Source organism: Apaloderma vittatum, unplaced genomic scaffold, assembly GCF_000703405.1.
Source record: "Apaloderma vittatum isolate BGI_N311 unplaced genomic scaffold, ASM70340v1 scaffold9393, whole genome shotgun sequence".
Lineage (NCBI taxonomy): Eukaryota > Metazoa > Chordata > Aves > Trogoniformes > Trogonidae > Apaloderma > Apaloderma vittatum.
The window spans coordinates 8285-34112 of record NW_009707470.1 but is presented as its reverse complement, the minus strand read 5'-3'; the positions used below and the strand labels follow the sequence as shown (position 1 = coordinate 34112).

General features: G+C 38.6%; 1 protein-coding gene across 1 annotated transcript in view; it reads left to right on the top strand.

The window, feature by feature from the left end:
- Positions 1 to 4748: 4748 nt before the first annotated feature.
- The window catches only part of SYTL3 (synaptotagmin-like 3), a 29277-nt gene continuing 8197 nt past the window's right edge, over positions 4749 to 25828 (top strand). Inside the window, exons 1-9 of the mRNA XM_009866209.1 lie at positions 4749 to 4858; positions 6251 to 6466; positions 9734 to 9798; positions 12850 to 12901; positions 14232 to 14298; positions 15275 to 15347; positions 18396 to 18520; positions 22521 to 22664; positions 25428 to 25606. Of these exons, the coding sequence (XP_009864511.1) occupies positions 4749 to 4858; positions 6251 to 6466; positions 9734 to 9798; positions 12850 to 12901; positions 14232 to 14298; positions 15275 to 15347; positions 18396 to 18520; positions 22521 to 22664; positions 25428 to 25606 (1031 nt within the window). The remainder of the gene's footprint in view (positions 4859 to 6250; positions 6467 to 9733; positions 9799 to 12849; positions 12902 to 14231; positions 14299 to 15274; positions 15348 to 18395; positions 18521 to 22520; positions 22665 to 25427; positions 25607 to 25828) is intronic.

Genomic DNA, 25828 nt, shown 5'->3' with positions numbered 1-25828 from the left:
CTGAATAGAAAAAATGTTTTGTTTCCAGGAAACAACAGTTTATGATACAGGCAGAGTTTTCTGCGTAAGTCCTGGGTACATTGAGGTTACTAGTATTTCCACATCTGTAGTATCACGAAGAGAAATGATGTAGAACTCAAACCCACTTCTCTTCCTGTGTGTGGCTTGAAGACCAAGCATATTTTGGTGTCAGCTTTTGTAGTCTCTTGTGCTGAGTCTTTTTAATGTTAGAAAAATGGGTCACTTCTGTTTGATTGCTAGTTATTGATAACAAAACCAGAGACTTGTCAAAAGCTGTTGTAATGCTAGAGGTCTTTGAGTGCATTTGCTTTCAGCTGTTTGGGGATGCTCATCTGTGCATATGCCACTCTAACATCAGTGCCCAAAGGAAGGAAGGGGGCTGGAGAACAGCTACTGTTTTTCTTAAAGGAAAGATACATAGCTTAGTAAGAGCTCATCTCTTAAAAGCATTTTACTTACATGCATTTTTCTTCGATGACTACTGAAAAGGTAAGGACATGTTTTTAATGGGCTCTATATGATATTGCACAGGGGAATTAGTTTTTACTTACTGGAATGGTGGTTTTTAGACTGCAAAGATTTTGTGGAAGGATGAGAACTAGAACTTGTTTTTTCACTTTTAAGTGCTTGGGCGGGATGTAATTAAAATGACTAGAAATAACTTTGGTAAAACATTATTTAAAAAGTTATAAATGATTTTCATGTGTGTGTGCAAGGATGTGGAAATTAAACAGTTATAGTTAGGTAATATAACACTTGGAGTTTCCTTAACTAAAAATAAATTTATGTGATTGGCCTCTGCAGAATAGAAAATAGCAATAAATTCCAGGAGCTTTTGTGATCGTTTTTGTTCTGAACCTCCTTAATATGTGTCCTCAAAGATGGATGTAATACATCGATAGCTAGGTTAATGGTGAAGTAATCCAAATATCTCAAGTCAATGAAGGCTGTGACTTTAGAAGGTCACTTTATTTATTCTTAGTTAATTCTCATTATTTTGCTAATGCTTAAGGATCTGAAAGGAGATCAGTAATACATTACATGCAAAATTGCTTTGTCGGAAAGTAATTTGCCAAGTTGGGCATTTCTAAGTTCAAAAACTTTTTTAAAAAGAGATACCTTTTGCAAACTTAATCTTGTCCTACACAGGCCTTTTGACTGATACTCGGTTACATAATGACATAGTGTTTTAACCTGATACAAAAGAAAAAAGCATGGTTTTTTGAGCTTGCAATGCCTCCCTGTCCTCCACATTGGTTGTTCCATGACTTTTACAGTGGCTGTGAGGCTTCACATCAGTTTCAGAAAGCTACTGATGCATCTGCAAGGTGCCTGACACTGGTATTTTAAGTACATAGTTTTAAAACAAGGCTTGAACACAATATTACATGTGAGCTTTGTGCTGAAAAGGGAGAAGTGTCATGGAATTTGCAGAAGAGGTTGCTGTTGGTTTTGGTTTTATATAGAATGTGCGTAGCTTTAAGGTTAGCTGACTGTGTGAAAGAGCTAGCTAGCTGGGTTCAATGGGTAAACATGAAATGAGGGCATCTATGAAGGTTTTTAAGATTATTTTTTTCCTGTTAAGGAGGGCCATTACTGAAAACACTACTTCTTCATTACTGCCGAAAAGCTAATCTAATACAGACGGTTCAGTGACAGAAAAGCGCTTTTTTCTTTTTTTTTTTACAATGTTAGACAACTTTTCAGTCCAAGTTGAATACCTCTGTGGAATGATTACGAGTTCAAGTCTGTTGTGCGGCACAAGGATTATCTCCCATTTTGGGGGATGTAATACTTTTTCTTTTATTCTTGAAGTTACCTCATCATTAAGCTAGATTTTGAGTTATCTTTGAATGTGCAAGAAAAATTCACGCTCTGGCAATCATAGTATTCTGTTTATTTTCATAAAGATTAGGAAAAAAGCAACTCTAGGAATGTCCAGGTGTAGTATAGATGGAGTTGCTGGCTACATGATCTATTTTAAGCTTTATTCTCTGCAGAGTGTGATGACTTTGCCCAGTGGCAAGAGAGCCACTGTGGCTTTTTTTTCCTCTCTGTGTTGTGCAGATACTGTAGGACGTAGAGCCCCTGGCACTTTGATGTGCGGTGTCAGGCTACTGCTGGCATCAGCTTCGGTGCTTATGATTTATCACCGTGAGTAGGGTATGAAGTGTAGCAGTAGTCCGACTGTTTTCAATGGTGGTGTTTGCAGTATCACTGATGGGCTGGGGTTGAATGCCCTTCTGAACGATCCTGCCCCAGCTAGGACAAAACCTGTGTCCCCTTGGGGGAATAGCTGTGATGCAGGCAAAGTGGAAACAAGGAGAGGCTCCAGGCTGTTCCTTCTGTCAGATTAGTGCAAACTTAAATAGCCAAAAACATAATTAATAAAAAAAAGTATGCATCTCCAAATAAGATTCTGTATGCCATCAGTATTTTTCACACACTGAGGTGTCGTCTGAAACCTGTTTTCCAAAACAGAATTGAAACATGGAAAACTGTGTTCTTCTGTGAATAAGGGAGGTAGTTAGTTTTTTAAAGAATTTGAAGGCGATATCAAATAGCATCTATTTCTGTGCTTATTTAACTGCAGGTGTTGCTCTTAGTAGCTTTTACTGTGGTGCATTCTTAATACCTCTCTAAGACATTCGTGTATTCTTTTCAAGTGCACCAGAGCAGTTTTATTCGATCCACCTAGTAATAACTGTCATGAATTTGCTAGATTTTACATCAGGATTTTCTGATGATATGGTAGGTGTGCTAACCTTTGGAAATCCCGAGTTTATAGAACACGTAACTTGCGCTGTAGTGGGTGTTTTGGTATCCTATGTAATGCAGAGGTCTCCCTTGTTTGCACTGGCTGCTCTTTCAGATTGCATTAGCTTAAATGAAGTTGAAGGTTCAAAGCACGCTCGAATATCCTGGGGTGTATTCTTGAGGTAAAAGATGAAAGGAGGTGAAGGATGCAGGGGCCTTTGAAAATTACATATATTGCGTTAAAAAATTGCTCAGGCTTTTTACATTTCAACTGAGTAATTTCCTGTGAAGTTGCAGTTGGTAAGAAAATAAAACATGATTATACGTATCTCTGTCTCTTTGGTTTCCACAGGAAACGAATTTTTTTTTGTTACCACTTCTGTGAAATGTTTTGTCCTTTTGGTGTCTGTTCAAGTATTTCATGAAAAGTGTATTAAAGAGTGAACTACAAATTGTTTACAAATTACTACCTTCTGCTATTTTTGTGGGAAATTGAGTGGCTTAATTGAGGCAAGCTGTATGTAAAGTAATTCCCTGCACCAACAAAAACACATTGTCTCAATATATCTAAAGTTTGGGGTTTTGTGTATGGTTTGTTTGTTTGTTTAGAAAACACAAACCAATATTTTAAAATAATAATCCAGCAATGCAGATAATTGGTCAGATTCTCAGGTGAGGTCCATCAGCGAAGCATCAGTAACTGCTTTGGGAAAGCTCTACCCTTCTGTCCTAGGGTGTAGACCCTCTGCCTAGAGCTTGACTGGTTGTATTTAGTTCAGACAGAATTTGAGACACTTAACCAGTTTTTATATCCATGCCTTTAATATTTGGTCTACCATAAGTGGAACTCTTACATTTCTTGTAGTACACACTAGGTAGTAGTATTAAAACTGTTGTGTGTAAGCTGAGTTAGGATGAGTAATAATTTTCTTTCTCTACTTCACTGTAAAGTGTATTAAAATTATTTTTATTTTAGTGGGCATTCTACAGAAGTGAAGGTCACGGAATATATCTAAAATGTATTTGTAGTTCTGTTTTAATTTTATACTTCTCGTATATTTGTACATTAACATTATCCATTTGGGGCCACTTTTGTTAGTGTTCTGAGCTGGAAATAAAATATACCTTAACTCTTCAGTGTTTGTATGTATTAGCAAAGGTAATAGTGTTATTGGGTATTAAACTGTTTATCTAGACTTAACAGACAGAAGTAATTGATAGAAATTTCTCTTAGTCTTGTGATGTTTTTGTCTTTTCAGTAAGAGGAGATTAGAAAAGGGCATTTTTGTCTCAACCAGTATGACTTTTCCAGTCATGGGGCCCGTAGGCCTGTGTTAAAACTAGCTTATTTGTTGTTCTATGTTGACTTTACAAAAACATGAAGATGCGTGGCTGAGTGTTAATGCAGTGAGACTGTCTGAAGAGCAGGGCTGTCTTAAAACCTCTACTGTATCTGAATTAGTGCCTGAAAGGTATAGCAAAATGTGTTCTTTGCATACTGTTTGAAATGTCTTGAAGAAGTGAGGAGAAGAGATAATAAGACGTATTCTTTTTTTCCCCAGATCTAGAATCACAAATCTACAAGAAGAACGTTTTCCCCCTGTAACCTTTATACCATCTCTTGTTGAATTTTACCTCCATCTGATGACAGTTAAAGCCCTATCTACAACCTTGCTGCAAGCTCTCTTCTGTTTTTTGGAACCAAACTCAGCAGGGCAGGGAGAACAAGTTCTTTCATGTGAAAATGAGGGCACTGCTGTGACCTTGTTAACTGTTGGTGTTCCCTGGGTAGCAGAGATACTTAAATGGTGACTTGTGTGAAGAGAGACACGGTTATTTTTCTATTCAAGGGTATAATGCAGTGAAACCTATCACCAATCAAGTAAGAGCACCATAAAGTAGTATCCACTGTCCTGGATGTCGTAGAACTGTAGGACGGGAGTCTACAAAATAAGTGAAGTTTGGAGAAAATGGCCTGCGAATTTAATCTAAACTTGCTCAAGGAATTGGAACGAGAGACTGTTCTGGAAGTCCTGTACCGTGACCAAGTGGTGAGAAAAAGAGAGGAGGAAAGAGTAAGGTATCTGCTCTTCCCCTATTCCTGTATATCTCTTTCTTTTTTTCTCAGAATTACTCTTCTTCCTCTTCACTGTCCTTCCAAATGTATTCCACTTTATTACTTATTGTTAGTTAATGCCTTTTTATTCTTCGGGAAAACCAAGAGCCTCTTGGATTTACCATACTGTTGACCACAGTAAAGATGAGCAAGTACTGTTTAGTGAATAATCTACATGATGATATTTACTTCTAACTTTCGTAGAAAGTTCAGCTCCTGCCTGTGTATTTTCTGTGAAGGCTTTATGGCAATCTCCTCATGTTCCTATGTATGTCTATATAGCCCTGGTAACACTGAACATGTGAAGATCTTCAGCTGGTTTATTTAACTGATGTTATGCCAAGACTGGAGTTAAGAATCATTGGATACCTGCTCGTTGTGCTGAATCCATTGCGGTCCCTTCTCACATACGTGAGGCCGCAAGCACGTGTGCTGTCTCAGAGGCTGTTACTGGTGTTAATAGTTAGGAAAAGGATTCTATTTAATTATTTCCCACTATGCAAGTATCTTGGTTGTGAAGGATAAGGGATAATCCTCCAGCACTTTATTTGCTTTGTATCAGGACTAGGGCAAGGATTTCTCTGCAGCTTGTAAACCTGCTTTGTCATGTTGCATCCTCACATAAAACAGGGTGTTTGTGTTGCTAAGTCAGAAATTTTTAGTCTCTTAAATGTAAAAGCTTAAATTTCATTTACAGCAAACTTTTATGTAAGTATTACTGGACATATTAAATGATTGTGAAAAGTAAGTAACAGGTTATAAAGCAAGTCTGAATTGCTTAGAAAATCCCTTTCAACTGTTGAATGATGTAGCTAACAAAAACATAGATCTTGATTATTGGGACGTGTAATGGAAGCAAAGTTAATGAAAGTGAGAGGTTTTGATATTTTGGTCTGATGTGGTTTTAATTTAACTTTCAGATGATGCTGCAGTTATGATTATTTTTACTTGACAGAAGATTTGATGCTTGGATAAATATGGTAAAAACCATCATCAAGTGAAAGAGAGCACCGTTTTAGCCTTAGTTCTTGTGTGCGAATACATAACCTCTTGCCTACACAATGTCAGTGCCCTGCCCTGGGTGCGCATAAGTGACATGAAAAGAACCCCGTTTATGCTAGACTATTACTCTGGTTCTGTGTGCAGTTGTGGTTGCATGTACAGCCATGATGCAAAAATGCTGTGTGTAGGCACCTTCAGACAAGGCTCAGTTGAGGTTAGAAGAGGGCGTGTATCTCACTAGTAATCATGCTATGCAACAGGGACATTAGCTTGTGACTTTATTTTTTTGGAGTATTTTTGTATATGTATTTTTTTATTATTATTTTTTGAACTTATTTTTACCTGGGGGATTAGGAAACTGAAGCTCCAACTGCAGCAACTTCGGTGGAAAGGGGCAAGAAATGTAAGCCACGAATACCAGGAGAGGTCTTGTGCTCGTTGCCGGAAATCCCTTGGGTTGCTGATGAACAGAGGTGCGGTCTGCAACGGGTGCAGTCACCGCGTGTGCTCCGAGTGCCGTGTCTGCCTGAACCCCTGCCTTTGGAGATGCACTGTTTGTTATGCTCACGGGTAAGATATTTTATTGGTTAGGATAAGTGCTGGTTTATGCTGGTTATCCAGTGGATGCACACTTGAGTTTGTATGTATCTACTCCTTTAAACCATTAATGAAACAAAGCTTCTTGTGGAATGAAGATGTTGGCTTGAGTCCTGGAGGCAGTGCAATCGAGGGGAATTTTGTGTTATCGTTCACGTGGTCAGGATTTCCCTTCCTGTATTTTGCAGAATGGGTTCTTAGGGTAGGCCAGAGATAGTGTGGCAAAGAAGATAATGGCAAAACATAGGAACAGTTGTTCATTTCTGAACTGTAGATAGAACTTCTTCCCCTGGCTTGATACTGAACCAGTGCATCATGACAAGTCACTGAAGGCGCTGTGGTGTTGTGTAACATAGCCATAGACAACTTCCTGATCATGATTTTTTTTTTTTGCCTCATACTACAGGAGTGAGGAACCTGAACAGATGAATGATTTGAAGGCCCTTTTAATATAAATTTTTATATATGATTGTATGTATATTTTATATAATACTTATTTATATAAATTTGAAAAGCAAAAGGTATCAATAACATTATCAGGAATTGTTTAAATCTGGTCAGAAATCAAAATTCATTTACTTTGAATTAGTTGTTTTTTCTTTTACTGTGTCACCTCAGCTTTGTTTTCCAGGAAACAATCTTTCTTTTACTATATTGGTACAAATATTACATCAAAATACTCCATCATGGTCCATTCTGTTCATTAGAATCATTCTAAACCAAATGGTTTAGCTGTATTTCCACCTTTGATGAAAGATAATATTACATAGGCAAAGAAAGATAGCTTTGGAAATGAATCAACAACTGTATTCTATGATATATATCCCTGTACAATGGGAAAAGATTTGGATGAAATTCTGCTTCATGCCAACATAAGGTTAATGAATTACTTCACTCCCTCTTAGGATGCCCAAATGAGGTATAAATAATGCCTGGGAAATGTGAGACAAGGTGTTGGTCTTAAGCTAAATGAATTTCTACTACTAGTTTGAAGTAATTTTCTATAGTTTGGAAAATACTATAATCTGTCATTAAAAAGATGTTCTCTTAATCCTCAGTTTATTTTGCAATTTAGATATAAAACAGGCAGGTTAGCTCCAGCTGTATTTGATGCAAAGCAGTTACTGGATTTTGGTGCATATGTTTCACTGTCTGTGCTTCACACTGCACACACTAAAAGGAAAGGTTAGAAAGTTAACTTAATATATCCTTCTCTGGGTCCTTCCCCTTCTTTTTAAATTGGTTTAGCAGTTATTTGGTGGCCACAGTAAAAATCCCTAGAAAGAGTAGCTAGTTGTTAAGATGCCTTGTATAGTGCTGTGCACCCTTAATTATGTCATAGGCTTGTCCGGTTATTTAATGGTAAAACTAGGAAAGCATTATTTAAAAGACGTTTTACTTGTCTGTGAGGAATTTTTTTTTTTTTAGCTTGCTAATATAGGGAATTATTCAGCTGCCACTTAAATTCTCTTTGTAGCAAAGAAATAGCACATTTGATCTTGTTTAGTTGCGATGCAAAGTCCATTAAAATTGATCAGACTTCCTCTGTTGCTTCAGTGAGCAATGCATCAAGGCTGCAAATTTCAAGAGGAGTAGGTAGTGCAGAAGCCTGGTAAATGCTACTCAGAGCCTTTTGTTTATTCTGGTGAGTGAAAAATAGGACTAAGAAATGTAAAAGTTGATTTTCAAGTCCTGAGCAACTGTAATTTTGAGTCTTGGTTACCACTAGGGTATCTTTTCCTATACAGAACATTATCAGGAGCAGCACTGCTGAGATTATCTCCTAGATGCTGGGGTTAAGGTTTGTAATGAACAAGCTTAAATGTCTCAGTGGCAGAGTGTGCAGGGATAGGTAAATGTTTATTGTTTACAAAATAAGAAATTTAAAAAGCCATGTGGAGTGACAAGTATGTTTCATCTGGAAGAGGCATCTGTTATGTGAATGGACTTGGTATAGTGGATTTTGTTTTGTTTTAAGGAATCCTGCCTTCTAGGAGCCTAGGAAGACGTTTGCTTTGAAGAATTTTAGTGTATTTTACCTGACAAGGAGAGTTCATTAGTTTTGTTGTCACACTTTTAGTCATAGCTTAGCTTAGTACATACTTTAGCGTTAAAAAAAAAAAAGGTTATTTCTGCATCTGTTTTCATCCTGTGAGTGGTCTAATGATCACATGAGTCTGTGCAGAACTGAAGATAAAACTCTGGTAAGATAACAATGTGTAGTGGGAAGACCGTAAAAGGAAGGCCAGAAGTGAGAACTGAGGCACTACCAGTGGAGAGATCTTGAAGATCTAATGCAGCCAGAGACTTCACACATTTATTAGTTAATAAATCTCCATCTAAACGAGTACCCTGCCTCAAAGTTATTTTAACCCAGTTTTCAAACTCATCCGTGTTCAGTTATGCTAGGCATGAAAACAAATATTGCAATCTAGACAGGTAGTGATTTTTTTTTTTTTTTTAATATTCTGCATCATTACTTTCAAAGGTCTATTTCCAATGCCTAAAATGCTTTAAAATCAAGCCACAGAAAAGACAGACAGCATCCTACCTGTGGTCTGTCTGTTTTAACATAGAGTAAGATGAGATGTGAAATGGCAGACCCAGGGTTTTGTTGCCCGGCTTTTGGTGGATATCACTACAGCTTTACAGTTTTTAGAGATTTTGCTGTTTTAAGGAGTCAAGTACTACATGAATTTCCTGTCTGTACGTTGTTGCAAATTTCAAGCAGTTTTGGCAGAGCGAATGGTAATATAGAGGTTAATTTCATAGAAGGAAAATGAACTCTTGGGTAGAGAAGAAAGTTTAGCTGTGCCAGCACTGAGCAAGTTTTTGCAGTGGGATTTCATCCTATAATAAGCGCCAGAAAGTCCACAAGGATCAGAGATATTATATATGCCCTAAAAATTAGTAAAACTGCTGTAAGGAGTCAGCTCAAGTGCCTGGGCCATATTGCAAGCTGGTTTTAGGAACTGGGGTGGACCCAGGACTCCTGGCTTCAGAGCAATGCTTAGAGCAGTATGTATCACTTTCCATGGGCAGACCTACACAGCAAAAAAAGGAAAAAAAATAATAAAAGCAAAGGGGAAGACTCCTTTGTCTGCAAAGCCCCAGCAATATCAGTCAATGGAGAAGAGCCGTCATGAAATCTTGGTTTTATGATAGGATGAAGAAAGATTGTTGGCTTGTTAAATTGCTATCAAACATTTGAAGAAATGAACTTTTTTGCTTGTTTTTCAGAGATGTGAAAGTAAAGGCGGGTGAATGGTTCTTTGAGGAACGAGCAAAGAAATATCCAGGTGAAGGTAACTGCTGCAACAGACCATAAGCTGCTGTGTAATGTGTCGTCCTCATCTAAGCGAGACGCAGAATGTAGTCTGCCACTGTATTTAATGTTTCTTCCACTTGGTGAGAGATTTGTCAGAAATTATCATGCAGTGCATCTGTCTATGCACTAAAAACATGAACACAAGCTAGCAGATTTAAAAGTATAATTTATTTTGCAGGAGTAATAAGAATAAGAAAATTGCTGGCCATTTCAATTTGAATTAATGAGCCTGTAAGACTCCTAAGAAGTACGATTACATGAAATAAATATAGAAATATTAAAATTTAAGTCCAGGAAGGAAATGATCTTGCATCCATTGTTTTTCAAAATTAAAACTTTAGCTGTTTTCACTGAGAAGGTTCTAAAGCTTCAAGAAATACTATGGAATGAAATAAAGAAAACCCTGTATAGCTATAAATCAACAGAGAGCTGAACAGTTGCTGTTTCTTTACTTTCAGTCAGCTGTGCCATTGCCTTGTGTTCAGTCTTTCCAGTGCAATTAAAAATACAAAGCCCTACAAGAAATTATAGAGTATGTGGATGGATTGCTCTATGGGGAATGTTTTTTGGCAGCCAAGGAGCTGTTAGTCTTTGTTTTCACCTACAATGCCTAACGAGGTGGAGAGGATTTGCTGCTTCTTTCCCTTGAAGCGCCACTCCAGATAGGAAACCATTTCACTTTTTGCCTCAGTGTAGCTGAATGTTACAGTTCCAATATCTGCATCGCATCTAGATACAAGAGTAGCTGATAAAGAGAGGAGGCACTGGGCCTTAAGAATCTCTTGGGAAACTTGAATAGGAAGAAAGTAATCAGGCAAATCTTGGGTGTTCATGAAAGACAGCAGATAACATATGAAGAGGCTGATCTACAGTTCCTGCTAAAACAATTAGTGAAATCTTTCAAATTTTAAATTAAATTCCATTCTAGCTAACATGATTTCTGATTTTAAAGTATTAGTTCACTGACCTTTTAAAGCACAGGTCTATCCTGTAACCATTGTTAATAATTTTCCCTCATATTCTTCTCAGTGAGCCTAAAGCTGGTAATTTTAACAATCCGATTATTGGAAAATGCTGTATCATTCACAGGCACTGAATCTGATATTGCAAGATACTGATGGTCCCTCTCCAGTAAAATAAATGAGTTTCTCACCTTGCATTATCAAAGCTTTGTGGGTGCTTGAAGCATTTTGTTTAGTTAGTCTGATAGTAATACTGTTAAGTCACAAAGATCTAAGGATGTACAGAAGATAAGCCTGCAGGGAGAAATATGTGTTGTTTAGTTCCTTTGATTAGACCAACTGATCTAATTAAAGGGGTTAAAAAATGGCAAACTGAAACAGCAGCTGTCGTAGTTGTGTATCCCTTAAGCCTAGAGAGACAGTGCCCTCTTTCGGTTTGAAAATACAAGACAAGTGAAGTATTCACTGGAAAGTAAGTTTAACTGGAAAAAATGATACACGTTACAGTGAAGTTTTCTCATGTTGCAGAGTGAAAAAAGAAAATTACATCATATACTTTTTACCAATGTTGTGTACCTTCTACCTAAAGAATAAAAATCTTATTTTCATGGTAGTGGTAGATTGCCTTTGCTGACTAATAAATTAAAAATCTAAGAAATAATCTAATGCTGCAATAAATCAAGATACCAAAATATTACTTATTAATAACAAAGAATTAAGTCTGGAGTTCTGATTGAAATTTTTAACATGGTAACTTGATTATTGTTTCTACCAGCATGAAGGTCTACTACTCTTATGTACGTAATACGTTATAATTAATAACAGCTTCAGTAAAGCACAGATCATGTGCTGCTCTCTGTAATGGGAATGATTAGCCACACCAGGTATTTTCAGCTGGCCATTTGTTACATGCAGTTAGCCCTTCTTTCTGTTTCTGACCCCTCAAACTATGTTTTTATGAGTCTTCATTGTTCATGCCTGATGGAGCACTTGCTCCTCAGTGCCCTTCACGTGGTGTGGTTGCTGTTCTCCTGCAGGCATGGCTTTAGACAAGGGGGTTTGCTCATGTTTGTGAGCTAGTCCTGCGTTTTTGTGGTTGTTCGGGCCTCTAGTAGGAAAAGGGAAAATAATTTTTTGTAAGATATGAGAGATGACTGTGTTCCTACTCTTGTACATGTTTTCAAGCTTCCCATGGTGTTTGAGTTTTACGGTTGAAGCGTGCTTTAGGGCAGGGAGTCCGTGTGGCTGAGAGCAATTGGCAACCTGTAGCAGTGGGCCCTGAGCAGTGGTCTGTGATTGTCCTCAGCGTTCCTGAAGAGCTGGTCTGAATGTGATCACTCACGAGAGGTGGAGGTGAAATCATGAAAGAGTTCAAGGACAGGGAACTACTTGAGAGAGTCCAGTGCAGAGCCACAAAGATGATGAGGGGAGTGGAACATCTCCCTTATGAGGAAAGGCTGAAGGAGCTGAGTCTCTTCAGCTTGGAGAGGAGGAGGCTGAGGGGTGACCTCATTCATGTTTATAAATATGTCAAGGGGGAGTGTCAGGAGGACGGAGCCACGTTCTTCTCTTCTGTGATGTCCAGTGATAGGACAAAGGGCAACAGGTGCAAGTTGGAGTGTCTGAGGTTCCACAAAATCATCAGGCAAATCTTTTTCACTGTGAGGGTTACACAGTCCTGGAGCAGGCTCCCCAGGGAGGTTGTGGAGTCTCCTTCTCTGGAGACATTCAAAACCCGCCTGGACACGTTCCTGTGTGACCTACTGTAGGTGATCCTGCTCTGGCAGGGGGGCTGGACTAGATGATCTTTCGAGGTCCCTTCCAACCCCTGACATTCTGTGATTCTGTGAAACTTGACTGTTGATTGGCATGTGTGCTGATATATCATGTAGGGGTTGATTTCACTCCTGACTTGGATATGCTTTCACTTCTGTAAATACAGGCCAGTTCCTGAAAGACATTAATTAAAAAAAGTTATACAGGTGTTAGTAACTGCTGTTGTTGCTAAACGACCTTTGAGTGGGCTTTTTTGTTGTGGATTGTTTTTTTTTTTTTCTCCTTTGCAGGCAGACATGAAACAGTTGGTGCAAAGCTCTTGAAATCTTATCAGAAGCTGAGGTAAGACTAATAAAAGGACAAATGGTTTTAAAACGCTGGGAATTTGTCTGGGTGATACATTGTGTGTAATCAACCAGCCAGCAGTTTGCACTTTTTTTATAATAATGAAAAACAAATTTCTATACTTTTGAAGTACAACTGATAAAAACGTAGAAAATTTGCTACTTTTATTTGCCAGCATTCCATAGAAAGGGCCTCAAGTACAAAAGAGAGCACTGTGTTTAGAGTAATAGTGTCTTATTTACTTGAAACAAGGGGATATGTGTTATTTTTGTTATATCTGCTTGGATTTTTTGCACCATTGGTTTACACCATTTTCTTTCAAAATACCACTTTTAAATGATCAAAGGTAAAAATTATTTACTAGGTGTAATAGCAATAGCATCATTATTTGCTCAATGGGAGATAAGAAACGCTGTATTCAGTAATAATTTTTACTTAAAGCTAGTAAAAAATCCAGTGTACACTGGATAAATGCTTTTACTAGAGGCCTCCAATAAGCATGACCATACTTAAGTTATTACCAGTAATGTATAATGAACTAACAATCTGTTTAAACTATATTGTGTAGAAAAAATTCTCTTCCTTAAAAACAAACAAATACAAAACAAAAAAACAGAGAGGTGGCTTCAATTTTATGATAATTATTTGGCGAAGCATAGCTGCATAAGACAGAAACTGACAGTCAGAGAGATGTGATCCTAACCAGGGCTGCATAAGGACTTGCTTTTACCTAGATATGGTAAAAGAGAAGCAAAAAGGAATTTCACCAGCTGCCTTTAGGGTCTGTGACTGTGCTGCGATAACAGAATCAGTCATGTAACAGTCAGATTTATTTTTTTTGTCACAAACTGGGACTATTTACAACAGATGAAATGGCTGGAATGCTGTAAGGAGGCTCAAGCAGCTTTGGGTGTGGCAAGGAAATATTACAAGTAGTATTGTAAACAAAGATGACTGTTTTCTGAAAACAGCTCTCAAACAGAGATGGGGTGTATTACACAGGAATTGTGTTTTAATATTTGGGACAGAGATTATAATACTGCCAATAGAAGTCTAGGAAGCCTGTCTAAATTGGGTCTTCCTGGTTGTTTCAAATTAATGATTCTGTGTAGAGCAGCCCAGGATTGGGAAGACAGAAAGGTCCACCTAATTCTTACAAATAGGCAATAAGCCTGTGCTGCAACTTTTAAAGACCCAGAATCTCAATCCAGATATTTAGATTGCGAAAGAGAGATGTAATAAAGATACTGTGCACGAATGTGGTTTATTTATCCATCTATTAGTGTGGTATGTTAATTGTTGCACTGTTTGTCTCTTAAATTTCTAGTAAAATTTCTGTCGTACCTCCCACTCCACCTCCTTTCTCAGAATCCACAACAGGAAGCGATATGACGGTAAATATACATATCTGCAAAGTGTACGTATATGTGCACCTCTTACAGTGTTGTTCGTATGAGAAGGTCAGACGCAGAAATGCAGTAAATAGCAACTGCCACAGCAACGTATTGCAGTATAAATGCTGCCTGATGTTCCTTTGTCATTTTCTTTAATGCTGCATTGGTAGTAGGAGAGTAGAGTCAGAGGCTATTGTAAGGGATGTTTTCAATTAGTTTTCAGTTTCTAAGGGACGTGATTAACTCATTAACTTGATACTAGAATACTGCACCTGATTTTTAGTTCCTCATTATGGGAAGGCTAGACTGAGATCCCCTGAGCTCCCCTGCACCCTGAAGCATCCCATCATCCTGTGGTATTCAATAGTCCTTTATAAAGCGATCATTTCATGTGTTACTTTCATCACTGAGTGAAAAACAGTCACTTTGATGGTTGCCTTAGTTTTACAGTTTCTAGTGGACAGAATAGTGGGACATGGCTCAGAACTCATCAAAATCACATTAAATTACTATTTCAGTTCATTTTGGACTGGATCCTTAGGTCCTGGCTTTGCAGCCTGTTGCAATTTTGTAAACATTCTAATTACCTGGAGTTTGATGAAAATTCTTTGATTCATAGGCACAGAAGCATCTGTAATAGATATGACTTTCTTACTTGAAGTTTTAAATACATTACAACAAATCAATGAGGTAATTAGTGGTATTTATGAAATTGCTGTCTGATCTTCCTACAAGGAGTTCTACTTACATTTCAAAGAATATGAAACTGAAAAGATTATTTTCTGCCTTCATACATTAGTGAGACAGTTTTCAACCATGTCAACATGCGTCCTCAGATGTATTTGTCTACAGAAATGAGCAGAGGGCTGTAGCCTTACCATCTGATTGTTATGTGGTCTGTAGATATGTGATCATGGAAACTTTGAAACAGGAAATATTTTTGTGTTTTCTTACTCTTGGCATTTCCCATTTGCAGGAACTCGGACAGTCTAAAAGTTTTAATAAGTCTGTGGAAAACTTGTTTTTGTCTCTCACAACACATATAAAAAGTAAGTAGCTTTCATAGCTTTGTCATTCTAGAGTACAATGGTCAAATATTTCAATTCTTTTGGCCAAATTGTTGATCTTCAACTTCACCCTATCAAGGGACCTGTCATATAATGGAAGTACAGTTTAATATTTTCATTCACTGGCAGTTTTCAAGAGGACTTCCTTCCTCTTTCTCAGTCTGGGTGTGTGGGATTTTTCAGCACATACTTCTATGAGTCGGCTGGTCACAACAGCTCTTCTTTCATTCTGCTGCTTTTGGTTCCTTCCATCGACTTATGCTGCCAGCTGTTCTTCAGGGTTCAGGCTGTGTCTGCACCTCTAAGGCTGACTACACTGTGGGCCACTGGCCTTTGTGAAGAACAAATTAAAAGCATCAGTGACCAGAGGAAAAACAACTTCTGAGCTTTATGAAGATTACAGGGGCTTGCAAATTTGCATGTATTTGAACAAACCCTAGTGTTTTGTTACTAACTCTGTCTTAGGCAAGCCCAAACGTGAGATTAAGCCTGAACAAATTTGGCTTCAGTGCCTCTCTACCCTTTCCCCTAACTCTTGATGTAGCTCTTGTTTGGTCTTTCCTCTAACTTCTTCCACCTGTCTTAAAGGCTTTTTCTCCTTGGTGCAGAGACCCAATGGCTGTGTCTCTTGAACAGAAGCGGAGAGAGGACAGCATAGGATACTTCATCACTGGAAGCAGACAGCTGAGGCAACACAGAATTGCATACAAAGTAATTTATTCTGCTTTCTGTTAGTTTGGAGCCTGGTTGTATCCCACAGTTAACTGATAAAGAGTGTGAAGACTGCCATAAGCTGATTTAATAGTTCACTGCTACCAAGAGTAAGGTCCTACGCCCCCATGTCTTTCTCTTTTTCTGGCCTTACACTGCCTTAAGCTGATGTACTTAACTCACATTAACACCAGGGTTTCTGGACCCCTCTAGAAACTAATTTAGCTAATTAAAAGGGCAGAACATTAACCCAGACAAAACACACAGGTGCTTTTCTACTGATTTAATGAGTTAAATAGGGTCAAGGTAAGGTATATATGTTGGAACCTGCACAACAGAGGGTGCTGGGCCATATGGCCAGGAGCCAGGGACTGAGTGGGAAAGGGCAGTAGTTGCAGGGGGGGCGGCAACAAATTTTTAGCTCATTTCAGGCGCATGAACTCCTACTGAGGTGCTATCATCCTTGGTTAGGGTAGAACCTTTTAATTTGCGAGAAAATGACAGTCTGTTGCAATCACTGAAGTCAATAATTAAAAAGTATAGGAAGTCTTATAGAGAGGAAGACTTGAGCTCCTCGACTTAAGAAAACATCTCTTTCAGACAATATAGCCTTGTAATGAAACCTGGTACCGTGCTGATAAATGCTTTCAGTCACAAGTGTCTAAAGTTAGTACTCTATATCTGATCTAGATAAAAATGTCCTGGTTTGTACAGGTATTTAATACACCCAGCTCTTGTGTGTTGCACTAAATAAAGCTGGAGAACCTCGTTATGCCTCTCATTTGATCACTGGAGCCAGTGTGTGTGTGTGTCTGAGAGCAGTGGGAACAAAGGATCAGCCTGTGCAGCACGTCACCGTTTTACAGTCTGCTCTTTATGCTGTGACCTCCTGTTCCAGCGTGGTTTGGCAGTGGTGGGAGATTATACGCCAGTGGGCAACCATTTGGTGAATGTAAAATAAGTTGCTGGTTCTAGATTTATTTGCAGTGCAAAAGGGCCCTTGGCACTAGAGGTAGTGTCCATCGTACTGACCATTTCGGTAGAGAAGCCAAAAGAGGAATAGATGTTGAAACTGAACAGTCATTTTTTTTTCTCACTGTTAACTTATTCTGTGGCCTGTTTAAGAGTGTGAAGCAAGCCTGTGTTTCTGCTTCTGCTGCTGGTCAAGCTACTCTTATCTGCTTCATTAGGTCTCTCACTCCAGTCTCTTTTATGATCTCTGATTTCAGCGTGTATTTTAAAAACCTGGTTTCATTTACAGTCAGAGATGATTTGATTGAGCCTGCCTACGAATATGTCACGTGGTGCCTTAATGGTGTACACAGAGTACAGTAAACATCTGAGGACTGGTTACTGCTAAGAACAAAACTAACACAAAGTGGCTTTAAAAATCACACTTGAGTGCTGTTGTTTTTGAATGCCGTAATGGCATATTGTCTTCTGTCTGAGGTTCCTCCACAGAGGCTCATGTTGCGAGAGAAATATTTATTTCTTCTGTATGAATTAAACATGTACCACTTACAAGTTATTAATTCTTTATGAGAGACTATCTGGGATTTGCAGCAAAGTGTCTGCTGCTAAGCCTGCTAGTTTTCAACTTCAGAAATCGTGGACAAGTGCTGCCCTTCCCTTTAAGTGAAGTTCTGACTGTACCCTGAGGGATAGGAAGCAAAATGTGGTGCACTAAATGTTTAATTGTCCCATAGTTTTGTTTGAGAATAAACTACGTGTTACTGAAGTACTAATTCAATACGGTACTTAAGTTTGGACATAAGCTTATCCATATGAGTGATGTTATTGAAGTCAATGAGGGCTACTTGTGTTCTTAAAATTACGTGTGATTTGGTACCAGAATATGTAATATCTCTCCTATCATCCGTATTTTGGATAATTTTCTAAATACTTTTCACTGTGCTCTGCTTTGTGATTTCCATTGTCATGTTGCTTTACATTATGGTGATCTTGCTTTTATCCTGAATCAAACCAAACTGCTTTGCATATCAAACTCTGTATAGGCACTGTAGTAGCTACTTCTGCAGGGAAGCTGTATTTGATAGCAAACAGTAATTCCTTGCAGCAGCTCTAATGATAGGAAGCAAGGAGCATAATTTCCAGTGAAACAGCAGGAAAGGTTTAGGTAGGCAAAATATAACCATGCAAAATGGGACAAGCACGTGCCTTCTCATCTACTCATTACCCTTAGGAAATCAATTCTAAAATAGCAGGATGAAAGCTTGAAAGCTACAGAATTAACCTATACATTTACAGGATTGCTTGCAATGTTTGTTACAGTGGCTGTGCTTTTTATTTTCCCTTCAGAAATCTCAAAATCTCAGAACGATATGGCAGACAAACGTCTTCTAACCACAGATCATGGGCAGAACATGGAAAGAAGGAAGCAAAGAAGGAGCCAGTCTGACACTGCCATCAACATTACAAGCAGGGTATTCATCTTACTATCCGCCATCTCTAAACTGTACTGTTTTGGGAATTAAATACATTTGTGAGAGTAACGGTGGAATTTTACAAACAAGGTTTAGCTGATGTTCACTGGCCGTGGCCAGTACCCTGATTCTTCACAAGGTTTTTCACTGAGTCTGCACACTTGATCTCAGCCCAGAGCTGAAATATTAGGCTGGGATTTTACAAAAACCCTCACATAGGGAGGGAGAGGATGGGTTGTTTCGCTCTCAGGTGCCCCCAGACTTGCTTGAGGGTGATTGATGTCCACTCTGTGTGACTGTTGGGCTGCAGGGAGATGCTCTGTCTCTTGTCCTTCTGCCTCTCTTGCTGCTGAACAGGACCAGGCTCTATGACTGTCCAAATCCCATCCTGGCACTTTCTGAGCACTTATAAATTTGACTAGGAGAAAATATTGGCTGCCACTGTTGGGCAACTTCCCTTTCTCTTTTGCTTTGGTTACAGTCTCTAGCTTTCAGTGTTTTCTTGAGAAGTTTGAGAAAAATCCAGTCATCCGTTTTTCCACAAACTGAAGATGAGGTCACATTATCTGCTTTAAAGTTACACTGAAGATTTTGTTTTGTACACGTTCATCTCTCAAGTGACTGAACTTTGTCCTTACTCAGTTTTGCACAGTGGGCAATCACTGAATCGCCTTGCTCATCTAAATGAGGTAAATGTGGTCTGCTAAGAGCCTGAATTATATGCTGAGAAAAGCTTTTGCTTTGGGCCAGACCTCACAGTAAACGTTACTCACAGCTCCCTTGACACATGCTTTTTGCTCTTCTCTGAAGTGTTAGGTGTCGATAAATGGAAGAGACAGGATGTCAGACCGCATGGGCTGGTGGTTTGAAGTGGCCCAGCAAGGTCTGTGAACTCTGTGAAATTAGTGCTTGTATTTTTGTATGCAGTTTTAAACAAAACTGGCAACCATTACTAACTGCCCAAGTGCTTTTTTCATTGTGGCAAACCGCCCTTCAGTGTTACTTTATTGCAGTGGCAGACCACTGCTCTGTTTAATGCATTTGTTGCATGCTGATCACACAGAGCCTGTCATATTTAAATACAGGTTCTTTGTCTTGAGAAATGTATTAGTAGGAGGTTCCAAATTATTTGTGTGGGTTTTTAATTGCCCGTTTAAAGATTTAGGACTTAATTTATGTCTACTCTTTGCTTTACAGATTTTGAAAGATGGATTTCAATGTTGATTGTGTGAGACAGGGAACTTTTGTTTCATTCAAACCAGTTAGACTATATTTAAGCTAGAATTTTAGTTTTGCTAGAATTACTGTTGACCTTTTTCTTATTGTGAACGTCACCTGTGCCATTTAGGCTTTTTTTAATATTGAAGGAGATTTTTCTTGTCTGTCTCTGCACTTCCATGATGGCTTTTTGTACAAGTACTGTGATTTTTAAAAGTAATTTTTAATCTCTGCCAATGGAAATACTACATTATTCCTCCTCCTTTTTTTTTTAATCTTTGCTTTCCTTTAATAGGGGTAGTTGTTTATGTCCTTACTGGAACTTAAGTTTAGGGACAGAACCTGTTTTAAATTGCACTTGCAAAACAACTAATTACTCAAATTTATAACAAAATATGATGTAGTAATCTTACTGTGATTTCAGAAGGAGCTTTCAGTTTCAGAGAATGCGTTAAAACAGGGTCTTGTCTTCCCCCACACCTAGCAAGTGTGCATTTTTCTCCCAGGAGTGACTGAGAAGTAATAGCTGTAACTACTGTTTTGAATGTGCAGGTTATAAGACTGGGACACTGCTTCAGTCTCAAGAGCTCTATCTGTTCGTTAAGCAAGTTTTCCAAATTTATGATATATTCAGAGCTTGATTCCTTCAGATTAAAGTTGAAAGGGATTGTATTTGACTTGGATAATCATGAAAGAAACAATCCAATAGCAAGAACTACCAGCCAATGTAAAATCTGGATTTAGGAAGTTAATCCAGAAGTGTTTTCTAGGACCTCTCACCATCAGAATCTCCAAGTTCATTAAAGGAACTGCAGTTTTGCAGCTTGGAGAAGATGAGGCTGTGGTGGGATCTCATTAATGCTTATAAATATCTAAAGGGTGGGTGTCAGAAAAAAGGGGCCGGACTCTTCTCAGTGGTGTCCAGTGATAGGACAAGGGGCAGTGGTCACAAACTGGAAAACAGAAGGAACCTAAACATAAGGAAATTCTTCTTGACTGTGAGTGACAGAGCACTGGCACAGGCTGCCCAGAGAGGCTGTGGAGTCTCGTCTCTGGAGATGTTCAAAACCCACGTGGACACGTTCCTGTGTGACCCACTCTCGGTGATCCAGCTCTGGCAGGAGGTTTGGACTGGATGATCTTCAGAGGTCTGTTCTAACTCCTGACATTCTGTGATTCCATGATCAGAATCTCTAAGCTCCTTAAAGGAGCTGCACTATGCCTGCCTCTCTTGGGGAACAGGCAGACACGTGCAAGCTCTGGAAGCTGTTTGTGGTAAGCGAGGGGCTACAGGTTCCCCTCCTGTGGCAGGGGGTGCCCCTGTGGCTGCTGCGGGTGTTAGAGCTGGACTGGGCAGGAGTCTTGCTCATGTGACCTGATGCTAAGTTTAAATCAACAGAGGAGTTTTTTTCTGATCCAGATAGAAGCTAAAATTCAGTGTGTAGTAGATTGTTTTGGTTAGTAAGTGAAATTAGTGGTGTTGCAGGTTTTTATAAAATGGAAGAAAATTTGTCTGTGGAGAATTAAGATGGTTTTGCTTTGTTTGGGGTTTTTTTTTGAGACCAAATTCTAAATGTGTTTCTGTCTGTTTCCTTCTCGCAAGGGAATTTAAGGAATCCATACCTCTATTTTTAAGGTAGACCAATTGCTACACATAACAATTTCTGTGTCCTATATTAACAGCATACTGGTTTGGATTTTGCACATACTGTTTTTTTCAGGAGTGATCTTAATATGTTATCTCCTCTATTGTCCTCCTTCTTTAATGCTTTCTGATGACTGTGCAGGAGTTCCCAGGTTTGTGAAATATATAGTATCTGTTTCTTTTATGCAAATAAGTCCCGATACGTTTTGTTGATTGAGTCACACTATATTCTTTCTAGTCTTTCAGGTAATCCTTGTTATACAAATTAGTTTTTAAGAAATTGTTTTGTTAGATCCTAACCGTGTAAAAGTGGTTTTTTTACCTCACTCTTTTCCTCACTCTTTTCCTACACACTGAACTGTGAACACTTCATAGGTTGTATTACGCAGGGTGCCAGAATGATCTAAAATTTATTTTCAGCATATTTCTCGCGATATGTATTAGTCTTCTGGCACTTCAGCCACCTGTTACCAATAACAACAGTTAATAGAATGAAGTTTTGCTACTGCATATCTTATTTTTTCACAAATTATCAGGGTTTTCATGGGAAGATTGGAAAGGTGAATGGATTTTATCAAAGCCAGAAATTTACCTCAGGAATTAAAACTTCTATGATCAAAGTAAAACAAAAACTTGTGACTCTGTTTCTGTTTTGAAGTCTCTTTCAACTTACATTCATTCTTGCATAGGTAAACATGGGTATGTGTCATACATACTTGCAAAATACTATTTTTCATTTCCTGGAGGCAAGGTTATTATTATTTTTCCTTCCAAAATTACTGGTTTTTTTGAAGGCTAATAAGGGCTTTTATTAGTATATTGCTACTTTTGGTCTGTTATTAGTAGACTCTTGTTAGTAATTGCTGTGCTAGTGATCCTTAGATTAGGTGGTGGTATGTTGATTTTGGAAAATTATTAATATAATGAATGTACTATTAGCTGGGATTAGAGACTTGTAAATCAACATTTAAATCAAGTTAGTACGTACGTTGTCTTTGAAAGCGTACTGCCTGTGTGACATTGGTCAGAGTGAATTGTATCTATTTACTGAATTTTCTTCTGATAGCATTCCTGAAGGAATCAGGACATTTTTCTAAAAAAAAAAATAAAAAAAATTACATGTTGAATTTCTTACAGATGAAGAGTACACCCAGTCTTCAGCAGCTCCTCTCTGGGGCTCAAAGCAGCGGTGAAATTCTGACTAAAAGGAATTGCAAGGAGGAAGAAGACATCACCCCGAGTCCCACGAGTGATGCAGTTTTTTGTGATGGCAGAAAACATGTAAGTTGCAGGGTGAAGCACAACAGAATGGATGCTAAATGCAAACAAGTATAAAAGCTAAGATCTTGTGCAAGGTGTTGGTGCATTTTGGATTATATTACAACATGGAGTAAGAAAATGCTTGAGTGTTTCTATCGTGAAAGACTGATTACCTTTGGTGTGGTCCTTATAGTAACATTGAGAACTTTTTGCAGCAAAAGCCCAGTCAAATTAATAATGGATAACTGATAGATGGGTATATCTGTTAAAATGCATAACTGAGAGATCAGCTTCCTCTGAATTTTGCAACAACTAACGTTGTTTCCATTATATATTAGGATTGGGATCGTGAACATTGTTCTTTCTAACCTAGTAGCTAGCTTTTTCTTTTAAAACTTCATTTAACAGGAGGGTTTTGTTAATCTGCAAGAGCACTGGTAATGGAAATGTCAGTGGAAATTCAAATGTCAGGATGTCAGTGGATGAAGAGGAAGCTGACAGTGTTGGAAGCCAGGGTAACAGTTCTTAGGTTTAAGGGATGGCATTGCATCATCCTCTGATGCGTGGCATTTTGAATACTGCAGATGAGGAAGAAGGAAACCAGTTACATGTTAACTCAGCACATGCTTTAAAGCCTCTGTGATTAACTGTGGAAGCTAATTTGTATGTATTGGTGATGAGGTTAAGCAGGGTGAAGTATCTAAAAAAATCCATGACTGATGTTGTAAAGAAGAGAACTAAAATGAGTTTTAGGGAATCAGAATTAAACCAGCCTGATCACTTTGCTGAGGAGTATAAACACATATAAGGACCTCTGCTCCCTTGTAGTTTACACTGCTTTGGAGCCTGAGGTGTTGAACTGACAAAAGTGTAGCAGTTTTGGATGACATTTGTGATTCCAGTGACAAGCAGTTGAACAGCTATAGACAGCCCAGGCTTAAACCTGAAAGATTTTCTGCTGTGTTATAAAGGGGAAAGTCAAGTTCTGTTAAACTTCCCTTTATGGGTAAGTGTTGGATGTTGATGACTGCTCTGTGAAAATGTGGCTTCCAGAATATCAGATGGCATCGCTTCCAGTCATGCCAGCAGTCAGTGCTAAATTCCTGCTCACTGAACCAAAAGGATGAGTGATTTCTGCATTGAACGTATGTGACTCCTGCTCAAGTGGGAGACACACGTGGTGATATTCAGTCCAGACATCATTCATCAGAACACTTGTCAAGCCTCTCTAAATAAATAAGAGATTCTGTGGAATAAATATTAGGGACTTGTAAGAACTTTTTTTAGCACATGTAAGCTAAGACAAAACTGTGTTTGCATTCCTTTGTCATGAAGGATTTTGGTGGAAAATAAGCATTTTCTGGTTAGATGAATAAAAATATGTCAGTGAGTGAAAGAGCAGAGCTGAACAAAGCTGTGAGGAAGATTGATTACACTGACACACGTCTTGTGGAGGGAGCCAGATTACGTGCAACATCAACAGGTCAAAAGAGTCCTAACGCTTCTTGTGCCTTTCTCAGTAAGCACTCTGACCCTTTTGTTAAGTTCATATGTTACTTAGGGCTTCTAAGATGGAGTAGAGAGCTGCTTTAATTAAGCTGTTGGTGTGAATTTTAAAATGAATATTTGGCAAGCTGCACAAGCAAAGGGCATCTCGTAAACACTGCCCTGCACTCTTAACTGCTGGGTTGTGCAATGCAAGAACTCCGCAGTTAACCAGGCCTGCGTGGCTTGGCGTTCCAGAGGGAGGAGCCATCGGACACAGATATCTTGGCAATCTCTGGCAACGTTGTGAGATTGATCACAACCATTGCGTCTTTGTGACGTACGCTGTGTAAAAAATTTCTAGGGCTTGCCTTAAAGAATGTTATTCTAAATGAATGGAGACCGAATTGGTTTGAGTGAATTGACAATTTGTTACAGTAAAGGCAAGATAGCACCATAAAGTTTGAGCCACCAAAAAGATTATAGTCTCTTCCTTCAGTGCAATTTTGTGGCCTCTGTAAATGCTAGGCATAAATGCTGTTTATATATCTGGATGGACAGCATCCACGCCTTTGCCCCATAAGCAAAAGTAGATGAAAGGAAAACAAAGTGGCTGAGGTGAGCTAGGGGGGTTGGACTAGGTGATCTTTCGAGGTACCTACCAGCCCCTAACATTCTGTGATTCTCTGATACTTTATGCACCAACATAATGACAACTGAATGTCTTCATATTTTAATCTTTCCTCAGCAGCTTGCTGCAGTACAAAGTATGTGATTTTCATAAGGAAATGGTGAATCTTGTAGGATATTTACTGGATGTGCAAGGCCACTTGTGTCCTTTAATGTGTGATAGAACCTAATGCCTTGGCAGTGTACCCTGCTATGAATGATGTATACAAAGCAGTCTAGTTCGATGTTTCTTATATTCTTAGATTTCAGAGGTTTTTTTCACTCTCTTCCTTTCAAACTCTCATCCCATTTTTCTGATGAGAAGCCACATAGAAGTTTTATTCAAAGATAATTTCTAGATCTGGAAGTTACCTAAGAAGGCATTTTCTTAGCCTAGAGACCTTACGGAAGAGAAAAAGGCAAAGAAGTAGATTTGCAATTACAGTCAAAATTTTCAGGGCTGTTACAGAAGCAATAGAATGTTTTATCCAGGTTACCTTAAATCTTCATGATTTGCAGTAGCTCTACAGTCATGCCTATAAAGATTCTGACCTTTGAGAGAAATAAATGTTTTGTGCTTTTGATCTGAAGCTACTTTTCCCAAATATTTGTCATTTTGTTTTTTCTTAGGGGAGTTTGTACAGTCTTAACAGCACTTGCACCGAGTCTGGCAATTTTGGCAAGGCTAACGTCATGGGAGAAATAGAGCTTGCCATAAGATACATCTTCAAAGCTTGCATCTTAGAAATTTGCATCAAGGGATGCAAGAATCTGGCTTACGGAGAAGAGAAGAAGAAAAAATGTAACCCGTAAGTGTTTTGTAGAGAAGGAGAAAAGGATAAGGAAAACATTCTGGTTTTAAGATACTTTTGTATGTTGTGATTGAAATTGATTGATGTGTGATGCTATGCCATGGTAGCACTTTTGGAGCATCCAACACACACACCAGCTGTTTTTATGTACACACACTGCAAGGCAAATAAGTGTCATACCAGCACTTATTCCATTCTGACCATTTTCTGCTAGTATTT